The following is a 12,500-nucleotide window of genomic DNA, read 5'->3' on the forward strand; positions in this document are numbered from 1 at the left end:
GTCAAGACCGAGTTGTGGTCAGTACTGACACGGCACCCCTCTGACCCCCGACCCTGCTGTGGAGGGGACGCAACCCCGACCGGTCATCTCCGTAACCCAAGCCGAGACCCCGCCCCCCCAACGCCACCTCATCCACCACAGGCTGCCCTCGGCCGGTCCTCGGCGGCCGGCCTACCGCTCCCCCGCAGCTGCTGGACCGCCCCGCGCACGACGCCGCCATCGCCTCCGTCCTCTCCTCCACCGCCATCACCGCCGCCACAGCCGTTCCTCTGCCGGTCCCCCGGGCGCTGCTTCCTACCCATCTGTACCACCGCAGGTCCGGAGGCGGGGCCTGTGTGAGGGCGCTCGTGGCCGGGATGGGAGGGCCAGATGTGGCGGCGGAGCCAACCTAACCGTGACCCCCGCAGCCCACAGTCCTCGCGCTCCTCATCTCCGCCGGTCTGACAGCGGTCCAGACCACGCCCACAAGGACGCGCACAAGCAAACACAGACCAGGCTAGAGTCTATAAGCTAGGCAAGAGTATATAAGCTAGGCTAGAGTCTATAAGCTAGGCTAGAGTCTATAAGCACATGCGTAGGGGTGTGTTTATGTTCTGTACTGCATGTGAATACCGGACAGTGTCAGTGTGACCAGTTGAGCAGTTGACCAGTGTGACCAGTTGACCAGTTTGCTCGTGTCCGTCGCTGCAGTCCTAGAGCTGTTGTCTTTTCAATAACATTATTAACAGTGGGGGGAGCTGTGATTGATTGATTGATTGATTTTTAAGACGGGGACAAGGTACAGTAGACATTAACCCTATAAAATTGGGAGAGATACACTGTACAAGGTTATAGCTAAACAGCTAATTTCCACCCGCAGTCCCTGGGCAAATAAACATAGTCTTAAAAATAGTGGGGAAAATAGTATAGGAGAGTTACATACATAGAAGGAATACAAAAAGTTAGAAGCCTATAGCAGAAATTTCACTCATCCCTATACCCACATCCTAACCTCCCCAGACCCTTAAACAAACAAACCCTGAAATGAAATCTGAAATGTAATTTAATGTAATGTATTGCTTTATAAATGTTCTTAGCCGGTAGACAATCATACTCCTGGAGCTTGCTCGATCGCCTTGTTGAGAGGGGTCAGGGAAGAATTTTTACAGCTCACTTATCTGGCCCCCGGGTGATACTGTTTTTTTGCTTCCCTCTGGAATATGTAGAGAGTGGGTCGTATGCCCACCTCCCTTGTTCTCTGTAAAGCGCATTGTGTTGCCTCTGGGTATGAAATGCGCTATACAAATAAAGCATTGATTGATTGATTGAAACCCTAAATATAACCCCCATACATATGTGCTACACACACACACACACACACACACACACACACACACACACAATGACTACAGGTGCGTGCAGCTTTGCTGAGCGAGTATCCACTGCTTTGTGAGGCGAGAGAAGCTATGAAAGCTTGTTGTTGTTGTGAGCTCTGTTGGAAGGCTGTTCCACTGTTTTATGGCCGTGAAGATGAAGGATGATTGACCAAAAGCAGTCTTACATTGTGGGATCCTGCACGCCTTCTGAGTTGTTGACCTAGTGGCTCGTGTTATTAATTCAGAGCTGAGTGTTAAGCGCTAGATTAGCGCTTCTACTCTGAGACACCTGGCACAAAGGGGCACGTCTTTACAGACATGTCTTCAAGATGGCCGAGTTGCCGTGAGGGGCTGCAGAATGAGTCCCTGTACCCGAGTGACGCTAACGACAGGGCTCCCTGCGCGACGCACTTCTGGGCCATGTTTCCTACCGTCGCTAATGTCTGTGACCAGGCGCAGAACCCAAAATACGAGCGTAATTGTTATGTTGACAAAAACACAGCTTGTGTAACCGCAGTCCGTTCGTCTTTATTGGGAGCCTTATCGGTTGGCTTGCTGCTGCTGATGCTATGTTTGGTCTGTTGTGTAACTCAAGGACTTGAGAGGCACGCTCACCCTCCTTGTAGAAGGTCAAAGGGCATATCTGGATATATGTAGGGAGGCTAACTCCTACAGCTCGGTCAAGCACAGCTGGTTTTTAAGACAACCTATTTAAGAGGACCTATGGTGGCCCGGTAGGTTCATCTAGCAGTCTGCCTGCCTAACCTGTCTGTCCATCCGTCCGTTTGTTTGTCCATCCTTCTGTCTGTCTCTGCATGTCTGTGTTTATTAATCCGGTGGTCTGTCAGTGTGTCTGTATGTAGTCTGTCGGTGTGTCTGTATGTAGTCTGTCGGTGTGTCAGTATTGAGTGTGTCTGTATGAAGTCTGTCGGTGTGTCTGTATTGAGTGTGTCTGTATGAAGTCTGTTGGTGTGTCTGTATGAAGTCTGTCGGTGTGTCTGTATGAAGTCTGTCGGTGTGTCTGCGAGGTCTCAGATCATCAGAAGATCAGTGACTATAATTAGAGCCAATTGTCTGCGTCCAACAGTTGGCCTTTTACATATGCCACCAATCAGGAGACTGCTCCTCTGTCCCAGACCCAGACTCAGACCAGCGCCAGACACAGGACATGACCTGCCCCTCACACACACACACACACACACACGCCATGCACTCCTGACTTATTCATGGACCTGAGTTGCCAGGCCCGTTGTCTTGGTCACTGGCCTCCATCTGGACCCCTGCTTCCTGCGCTGTCCCATCCTCTCATCCCTCTCTCCTCTGGAACAGGGCTCTCCCCTCTCTCTCTCTCTCTCTCTCTCTCTCTCTCTCTCTCTCTCTCTCTCTCTCTCTGGGCCTTCCTGGGGTTTCAGACCAGACCAACTGTCCGGGTCGGGTTTCAGCGGTGCCAGAGACCGAGCCAAGGCACACAAACAACAGCTAAACCCCCCTTCTCTCTCCTCCTCCTCTCTCTCTCTCCTCCCATCTCTCTCTCTCTCTCTCTCTCTCCGTTTCCCTCTGTGTTGATGCCTGTAGACATGGATCTGGGCTGGACACCACAGGCCTGCTGATTCGGCAGTACAACGCTGCTGCTGGAGCTCTTGGGCTCTAGACCCTCCTGGTTTTTTCCTCTTTTGAAAATAGCGTGTTTGTGCTCAGCAGTCTCCTGTTTCTCCTCGTCAGTCTCTTCTCTGCCCCCACGCTCAGGCCTCTTTGCTGACAGACTGACTTTCTTACCCTTGTTTTGAGTTATTCAATTATTTGCGGACTGACTGACTTTCTGACTAACTGAATTTCTGACTAACTGACTTTCTGACTAACTGACTGACTGACTGACTGACTTTCTGACTAACTGACTTTCTGACTAACTGACTGACTGACTGACTGACTGACTGACTGACTGACTGACTGACTTTCTGACTAACTGACTGACGGACTGACGGACTGACGGACTGACGGACTGACGGACTGACGGACTGACGGACTGACGGACTGACGGACTGACGGACTGACTGGCTGATTGACTGGCTGACTATCTTTCTGACTAACTGACTTTCTGACTAACTGACTGACTGACTGACTGACTGGCTGACTCACTGACTATATTTCTGACTAACTGACTGACTGACTGACTGACTGACTGACTGACTGACTGACTGACTATCTTTCTGACTAACTGACTGACTGACTGGCTGACTGACTGACTGACTGACTGACTATCTTTCTGACTAACTGACTGACTGACTATCTTTCTGACTGACTGACTGACTGACTGACTGACTATCTTTCTGACTGACTGACTGACTGACTGACTATCTTTCTGACTGACTGACTGACTGACTGACTATCTTTCTGACTAACTGACTGATTCATTTGGAGTTCCATGTTAAATCAGCACCTGTTTCTGAGATGCTAACAGTAGTGTTGTCTGCTCCATGTCTGGGGGTCTGGGCAGCACAGGATCAGCCAGGGGGAGGAGACTGGGACCTGGTGCTGGGCCGGGGGTTTGGAGTGAGGGTTGGGGAACCCGGTGTTGGGGCTTGGGTTGGGATCTGGGGATAGGGGACAAGATGGAGGCACTGACTGGCACTGAGCTGGTCTAAGCTAAGCGGGGTGTGTTACAGGGAGTGTTGGGCGGTGGGGTGGGCTCCGGCTGTTATGGCGGTTTGTGTTGGGGGTGGGCCTCTGATGTTGAGCTGGGAGTGGGGGTCGGGGGGTCAGGGGTCGGGGGTTAAGGGGAATTATCTGTGCATTTGACATCACAATGCTGGATTAGCGTGGCCCTACACAGCCCGGCTGCCCAGTTTATAGGGACACCCCCACTCCCCCTTCAGGTTGCCCTGTCTGTTCACATTTATGTTGTGATTCAACTTGATATTCTGCACTGTGGAGATTGTATATTGTTTTTATTAGTTATGCTTAGCCAGAAATGTGTACATATATTTTTCTTCGATACATGTTGATTATCTGAAATCTTGACATTACATTTGTGCGCAGCTCGACTCCCCCTCCAGACAAAACAAAAAAGAAGTAGCGTCCATTTTTGTTGCTGGGTTACTGGGTTAGTGCTGGGTGTGTCTAATCGGCTCCATAATCAGATAGTGTGCAGACGGTGACCGGGGCTGAGGTCAGGGTAGTACTGGAGATCTGGTTTAGAATCTCCAGCCCGCAGATAGATGGCCAGATCAATAGTAGACAGATTTCTGTGTTTATCAGCTGCTATCTAAGGCTATCTACTGCATATTAAGGCTCCTGGGACAGGAATAGGGCTGGGATAAATGATTATTTTGGTAATCGACTAATCTAATGATTATTTTTTCGATTAGTCACGATTAGTCATTTGTTTCGGTCATGCCTTGAATCTCTGCTTTCTGTAGGCACTTGTCCGCTTCTGGCCTCTAGCTAGAGTATTCCTTCAATAATTCACTTAAGTGGTTATCTTATCTACAATCTACACCATTCACAAATTATGTTTTTAACTTTTAACCATTAAATGCAATATAAATGATCCCTTTTTACTAGGGATGCACGATATTATCGACATGGTATCTGTATCGGCCGATATCGGCATTAAAATGCAAGATGGGAGATCGGCCAACACGCCGATACCCGCCGATCCCATCCCCTCCGATCTTATTTTGCACCAAGAATGAATATTACATCATTTTAAGCTTCATTTGCATTTGCTGGTGGGCCAACACGATAAGAATGTGCATAATAATACTGTAGGCCCTATGTTAATTCCACTACAGAAGACATTTTATGATCTCTGTAATTAGGTGTAGGGATCGGTATCTGTTATCGGCCAAATGAGTTGTAACAGATCGGCAGATCGGATATCGGCCGGAAATCCAGTATCGTGCATCCCTACTTTTTACTATTTTCAGTCATGATATTTGATATTTATCATGATATTTATTGAAGCCTAATCTAATTACCTAATTGAAGCCCCCCCCCCCCCCCCGAGTCTACTACTACTACTACTACTCCTCCTTCTCCTCCTCCATCTACTACTACTACTACTATAACTATTACCACTACTACTACTGCTTAGTTAGGAATGTAAAATGATAGACATTCTGCTCAAAAATCAAAAACGTTTGTCAGATAGAGCCAACATAATGTTAGTCCTAAAAACCTTCAGTATAAGACAGTCATGTTGTGGTGGACTGCCCCTTTAAATGACAATCTCCCATAAAATCAGACACTAAGCACAACATGATGAAGTAGTTGTGCAGGGTAGACTGCATACTGCTGAACGGTGAGGTGAGGAGACTAGTTGTGACCGTCCGAGTGTTGTGGTGGTCCATGAGCGAGGCGAGGGTGTTGTAGCGAGGGGACTGATTGGACGGTTGTCATGCTTGGTGGGCCGAACCCAGCAACGCCCTGTTGCAGGTGGGCAATATGGTCCACAGCACACTGGCGTGCTTGCACACACACACACAGACACACACACACGCACACACACACACACACACGTGCCACACTTTTGCGGTACATGATGCAATAATGGAACTTAGCAGGCAAGTATAGCAATGGGAAAATTCATACTGTTGCTTTAACAGTTACTTGGCATTGCTCATCAGACCACTGTCTGTCCTGTCCATAAGCCCAGCCACAGTGGCAGTGTGTGTGTGTGTGTGTGTGTGTGTGTGTGTGTGTGTGTGTGTGTGTGTGTGTGTGTGTGTGTGCGCGTGTGTGTGTGTGTGTGTGTGTGTGCGTGCGCGTGCGCGTGTGTGTGATCCAGATGAATGACAGGGCCAGTGCCAACCCCAGGCCTGTTAGGCTCCTCTGTTCTCTTCTCTCTGTATCACTTCCTGCTTCCTGTCCTGAAAGGAAGTGCATCAAAGAGAGGGGCAGAGGTCTGACCCTTGGTTTGACCCATGACCTGCTGCTCACACTCACTCACTCACTCACTCACTCACTCACTCACTCACGATGACACTTTACTGTAACTTTCCAGTCATCATATTACGCTATCTGGAGCCAGTATTATCTTCAGAGATGACGTGTTGTGAATGCTTCCTTCATGTCTACATCTACAATCATACTACAGCCTACTTACATGTAGCGTTTAATTCTCACCGTGATGTTTCAGAGAAGTTAAAAGAGTTTAAAGGGTAAGTTTAAAGCAATACATAGCGTTTTCTCTGGTTTTCTCGGAACTGCGCCCCCACAGGCTCTGCGAGTAAGTGCACTGTCGTACTGTCGTAACGTTATCAGATTGTCTTTTTCTTTTTCTGGCTTCCTCCGTGATGTTTCGCTTCAGTTTTCTCACCTCGCAAAACACATGATATCCATAGACGCCGGAATAGTTATCTACTACTGTGTTGTTTAAGCACAACGTTGCGCACTTCAACTGAATGCTGCGTCCCGGGGGCGCGAGTTTTAAAAGGTAATAAATGTCAATGTATTATCTTTCTGAGTAGACTGTTTGGCTGATTCAGCTTACTTTTAGTAAATCTAATTGGAGAATTAGCACCAGACATGTTTGTAAAGGTCCAAATATCGCAATGTATTGCTTTAAGTTTAAATTCCTCGAAGGCAGTAGTGAGCCAAAACAACATGCTAACACTCAGGACCTAATTGTCAACAACAAAAGTGGTGACCACAGGAATGCTCTCTCTCTGTCGCTCTCTCTCTGTCGCTCTCTCTCTCTCTCTCTCGCTCTCGCTCTCTCTGTCTGCATGGTTTTAGACAGGCTGGGAAGGCCAGGTCTTCAGAGTAGGGAGAGAGAGAGAGTATTGACAGTGCTTAGTCACTGTAATGCTTCCTCAATAAGGGTAGTTAAGCTGATTCCTCCTGTTTAAACACCCCTCAGCTCCAGCGCTGCTCTCTGGGGTGTGTGTGTGTGTGTGGGGGGGGGGGGACTTTGATTGTGATGCATGGTTACTGAACTGGGTAGTTTAATACTGTACATGAGTTACTGTAGTACAATACTTTGGACAATACTTTGGGATTTTATGTGGTAAGTGTTTGACTGCAAGTGAAGAAAGAATGACTTTTTGTTTTATGACTGTTGGCCGCCCTTGGCCTTCCCTGATGCACCTGTCTATTATGTATTTACTGTATTTACAGTTACAGGTGTGCAAAAGGTTTGCTCCTTGTAGCTCAGTGCGCACTGCATGAATACAGGTTGATAAAAAAATCAATGAACCAGATAGCACCAAGGTGATGCAGCTTTTTTTCCAGTGTCCATTTGAGTACCAGGTAGTTGTGCTAACATTCCATGACCTGAAATAACCTGGATTCTCTTTCTGTCCGTCTCCCCCCCCCCCCTACTCTCTCTCTCTCTCTCCCTCCCCTCTCTCTCTCTCTCTCTCCCCCCCCCCCCCCCCCTCTCTCCCCCCCCCTCCCTCTGTCTCCCCCCCTCTCCCCCCCTCTCTCTCTCCCTCCCCTCTCTCTCTCTCTCTCTCCCCCCCCCTCTCTCTCTCCCCTCTCTCTCTCTCTTTCTCCCCCCCCTCCCCACCCTCTCTCTCTGTCTCCCCCCCTCTCTCTCTCTCTCTCTCTCTCCCTCTGTGTTCACAGTCTCCAGTGTCATGAAACTAAATCCACAGCAGGCTCCTCTATATGTAAGTACCTCACTTCATACATTTTTAAGTTGTGCTTGTGGGAAAAAGAAAAAATGTACAGTGCCTAAACCATGAAGGGAAAACATATCTGTGGTTACGTAAATCCGACCGCTCATTAGAAGGCCTGTTTTGACGACATGCGAAATGACATGATACACTTGGAATGTTTAATGGGAACAAAACGCAGAAACGTACCCATAACATGCCTAGAGCACAGGCCTGCCCTACTGTACTGCACATGTGATGTGTCCATAACACTGGTGTAATACAGAGCTGGTCTGTTCTGTCTGGGAGATGGGGGGAGTGGAGGCGGGGGCGGGGGGGGGGGGGGGGGGCCGGCGTGGCTGTAATTGCATGTTCGCTCCTTGTTTGGATTTGAGGGAGGGTTAATTAGATCTGCAGTGGGCACGAGACGCCCACGTGGCAGATGTGGCGCAGTGTTGAAGACATAACAGGGTTATTAGATTAGGGTCCGTCAGGAACCTGTTCCTCTCCGTTCAAGAGGGGCGCGGCGTGGGCGCTCTCCCCCTGGCTGAGTTGTGTCGCGAAAGAAAAGTGTGTTTGATGGTGTCACTCACCTGGGCTTCAGTTACATCCAGTAATTCAGTTAGTCCAGGGTAACCGATACGCGTATGAAGTGCCTCACACAGTTGTCACTTTATGGGACTGGTCCATTGGTTTCCTTGCATTGGGTGTGTGTATGTGTGTGTTTGTGTGTGTGTGTGCGTGAATGAGTGTGTGCACGTGTGTGTGCGTGCGTGCATGTGTGTGTGTGTGTGTATGTGTGTGTGTGTGTGTGTGTGCGTGCGTGCGTGCGTGCGTGTGTGTGTGTGTGTGTGTGCTCGGGGCAGCTGGGCTGTGGGAGGAGGAACTATGTGAAACATGGCTCTGTGGTCCATTGTTAGCCAGCCTGTAGAGAGCCTGAGAGCGAGGTCTGTGAGGGGGCGGGGCCTCAGTGGGCCTGGCGTCAAACTGCCATCTGATCCCTGAACACAGACCGATGGAGGAGAACAGAGAGTAGCAGAGGGGGAAGGGGTGTGTGTGTGTGTGTGTGTGTGTGTGTGTGTGTGTGTGTGTGTGTGAGAGAGAGAGAGAGAGAGAGAGAGCGGGCGAGAGAGAGAATGTGTGTGTGTGTGTGTATAGGTTTACGTGTGCATGTGCGTACTTGTGTGTCAATGTGTGGCTGAGTGCCTCTGTGTGTGTGTGTGTGTGTGTGTGTGTGTGTGTGTGTGTCGCGTGATGCGCGGCCAGTGTCCGCTTTCAGGGAGCCACCACACGCTGAGGGCAGATCAGCTGAGCGCAGAGCAGCAGCGCACACGGCCTTGGCTCGCCCTCAGCCCTACTGAGCATGCTCAGACGCCACACAGGAAGTGTCTCGCCTCAGCCCTACTGAGCATGCTCAGACGCCACACAGGAAGTGTCTCGCCCTCAGCCCTACTGAGCATGCTCAGACGCCACACAGGAAGTGTCTCGCCCTCAGCCTACTGAGCATGCTCAGACGCCACACAGGAAGTGTCTCGCCCTCACACGGCTCCGCTCGCTGAGAAACGGGATTGTGATTGGTTCGTGGCAGTCCCATCCCCACCCCAGGCCTTTGGATGTGTGTTTGGGAACTGTCTCTATGTGCGGAGGTATTAACGTGTTATTAAGATGAATAGCAGGCAGGAAAGCAAGTGAAGCCGATCCGTGTGAGGATCTCGCCCCTGATGTTCAGCTGGGCCTCAGAAACCAGGAAGTTGAGGTCTTACCGAACTCATCTCGTTAGCTCATTCTGCAGCGCTGATGGCAAACTACTAATTCTACTCGAATTACCTGTGAAGGTTCTGTAGTTATCAACCATAACAGTAGCAGTCTAAGACATGGTAGGCTAGCACTTTACACTACATGCAGTGTTCACTGACAACACTTCAATTGTTAAGAGTCCTCCCTTCAGCCGAGACGGTTTCAGAACCAAATCAGATAGTTTCGTGACCGCCGAGCTGGAACGCTGGAAGCCCTGAACTCCACACACATGCACGCACACACACACACACACACACACACACACACACACACACACACACACACACACACACACACACACACACACACACACACACACACACACACACACACACACACACACACACACACACAGATAGATACACACAGAGGGAAAGTTACAGGGAAAAGGCTAGTCTTGATAGAGCTGATAAGTATGTTTGAACTAAAAAGTCCTGATAGTGGAGCTTTTAGACTCTTAGACACACACACACACACACACACAAACTTTTTGATTTGTGGTGTTAATGTCAGAGTCTCTCGTTAGGCCCTGTCTGTCTGTCGGCCTGCCTGTCTGTCTGCCTGTCTGTCTGCCTGTCTGTCAGTCAGTCTGCCTGCCCTCCTGTCTGTCTGTCTATCTGTCTGTCTGTCGGCCTGCCTGCCTGTCTGTCTGCCTGTCTGTCTGCCTGTCTGTCTGTCTGTCTGTCTGTCTGTCTGTCTGTCTGTCTGTCTGTCTGTCAGTCTGCCTGCCCTCCTGTCTGTCTGCCTGTCTGTCTGTCTGTCTGCCTGCCCTCCTGTCTGTCTGTCTGTCTGTCTGTCTGTCTGTCTGTCTGTCTGTCCTTGTAGTCATCAACGTGGGAGCCTAATGCCACTGAAATTGAGTTGGCAGTACCCCTCTCGCCTGGGCCTATCCCCTGCATGTGATAAGGCAGTGTGTGTGTGTGTGTGTGTGTGCGTGCGTGCGTGCGTGCGTGCCAGAGTTGAGAGAGAACAGTGAAAGTTATCCTAGCCTAGTCTAGCGGTCTTGTGACTGGTCTCACAGCAGGCTGAGATAGATAACTTATAAATACGACCGGTCCTGTTATGAAACACACACACACACACACACACACACACACACGCACGCACGCACGCACGCACGCACGCACGCACGCACGCACGCACGCACGGTAAATGGACTGCTTTTATCCAAAGTGCTTTACAATGGAAGCCTCTCATTCACCCATTCACACACACATACACACATGAATGGTGGCAGCTGCCATGCAAGGTGCTAGCCTGCTCATTAGGAGCAATTTGGGGTTCAGTGTCTTGCTCATGTCGTCAGGAGGAGGCGGGACTCGAACCGCCGACCCTGCGATCATTGGACGACCCGCTCTACCTCCTGAGCCACAGCTGGCCCATGCATGTACGCACGCACGCACGAACGCACGCACGAACACACACACACACACACACACACACACACACACACACACACACACACACACACACACACACACACACACACACACACACACACACACTGTTTAAACCTGTGGGTTCAGCCTGATGGGCAGGTACAGTAGTGCTGAGTTCAGCTGGGTTCCCTACAAGCAGCCAGCAGCCAGGGGACTGATCTGTGATTCACACACACACACACACACACACACACACACACACACACACACACACACACACACACACACACACACACACACACAGACAGAGGATGGGGTGGAGAGAGAGAAAAAGAAAGAAAGAAAGAAAGAAAAAGAAAAAGAAAGAAAGAGACACACTGTTTGTGTATGTATGTGTGTGGGAGAGAGAGATGGGGAGAAGAAAAGAAAGGGAGCCATAGTGTTTGTGTGTGTGTGTGTGTGTGTGTGTGTGTGTGTGTGTGTGTGTGTGTGTGTGTGTGTGTGTGTGTGTGTGTGTGTGTGTGTGTGTGTGTGTGTGTGTGTGTGTGTGTGTGTGTGTGTGAGAGAGAGAGGGAGAGAGAGAGAGCCATAGTGTGTGTGTGTTTGTGTGAGAGAGGGAGAGAAAGAGAGAGAGAGAGAGAGGGAGAAAGAGGGAGAGAGAGAGGGGGAGAGAGAAAGAGAGAGAGAGAGGGAGAGAGAGAGAGGGAGAGAGAGAAAGAGAGAGAGATAGAGAGAGAGGGAGAGAGGGAGAGAGAGAGAGAGAGGAAGAGAGAGAGAGGGAGAGGGAGAGAGAAAGAGAGAGGAAGAGAGAGAGAGGGAGAGAGAAAGAGAGAGAGAGAAAAAGAGAGAGAGAAAGAGAGGGAGAGAGAGATAATACCTGGTAATTAGATAAGGAGGGGTAATGATAGTTTTCTCCTGCTGTGTTTCTGTATAAACAGAGCGCTGCCCGTGTCCCCAGCTTCCCTCTAATAGACAGAGCGCTGCCCGTGTCCCCAGCTTCCCTCTAATAGACAGAGCGCTGCCCGTGTCCCCAGCTTCCCTCTAATAGACAGAGCGCTGCCCGTTTCCCCAGCTCCCCTCTAATAGACAGAGCGCTGCCCGTGTCCCCAGCTTCCCTCTAATAGACAGAGCGCTGCCCGTGTCCCCAGCTTCCCTCTAATAGACAGAGCGCTGCCCATGTCCCCAGCTTCCCTCTAATAGACAGAGCGCTGCCCGTGTCCCCAGCTTCCCTCTAATAGACAGAGCGCTGCCCGTGTCCCCAGCTTCCCTCTAATAGACAGAGCGCTGCCCGTGTCCCCAGCTTCCCTCTAATAGACAGAGCGCTGCCCGTGTCCCCAGCTTCCCTCTAATAGACAGAGCGCTGCCCATGTCCC

At 50.2% G+C, this 12,500-nt stretch overlaps 1 protein-coding gene across 1 annotated transcript in view; it reads left to right on the top strand.

Moving 5' to 3' along the window:
- LOC311320953 (A-kinase anchor protein 13) overlaps positions 1-12,500 on the top strand; it is a gene marked incomplete at its 3' end in the record, with an annotated part of 47,690 nt that overhangs the window by 12,130 nt on the left and 23,060 nt on the right. Inside the window, exon 2 of the mRNA XM_084452820.1 lies at positions 7,923-7,966. Coding sequence (XP_084308946.1) covers positions 7,923-7,966 — 44 coding nt within the window. The remainder of the gene's footprint in view (positions 1-7,922; positions 7,967-12,500) is intronic.

Source organism: Borostomias antarcticus (genome assembly GCF_949987555.1).
Source record: "Borostomias antarcticus genome assembly, chromosome: 18".
Lineage (NCBI taxonomy): Eukaryota > Metazoa > Chordata > Actinopteri > Stomiiformes > Stomiidae > Borostomias > Borostomias antarcticus.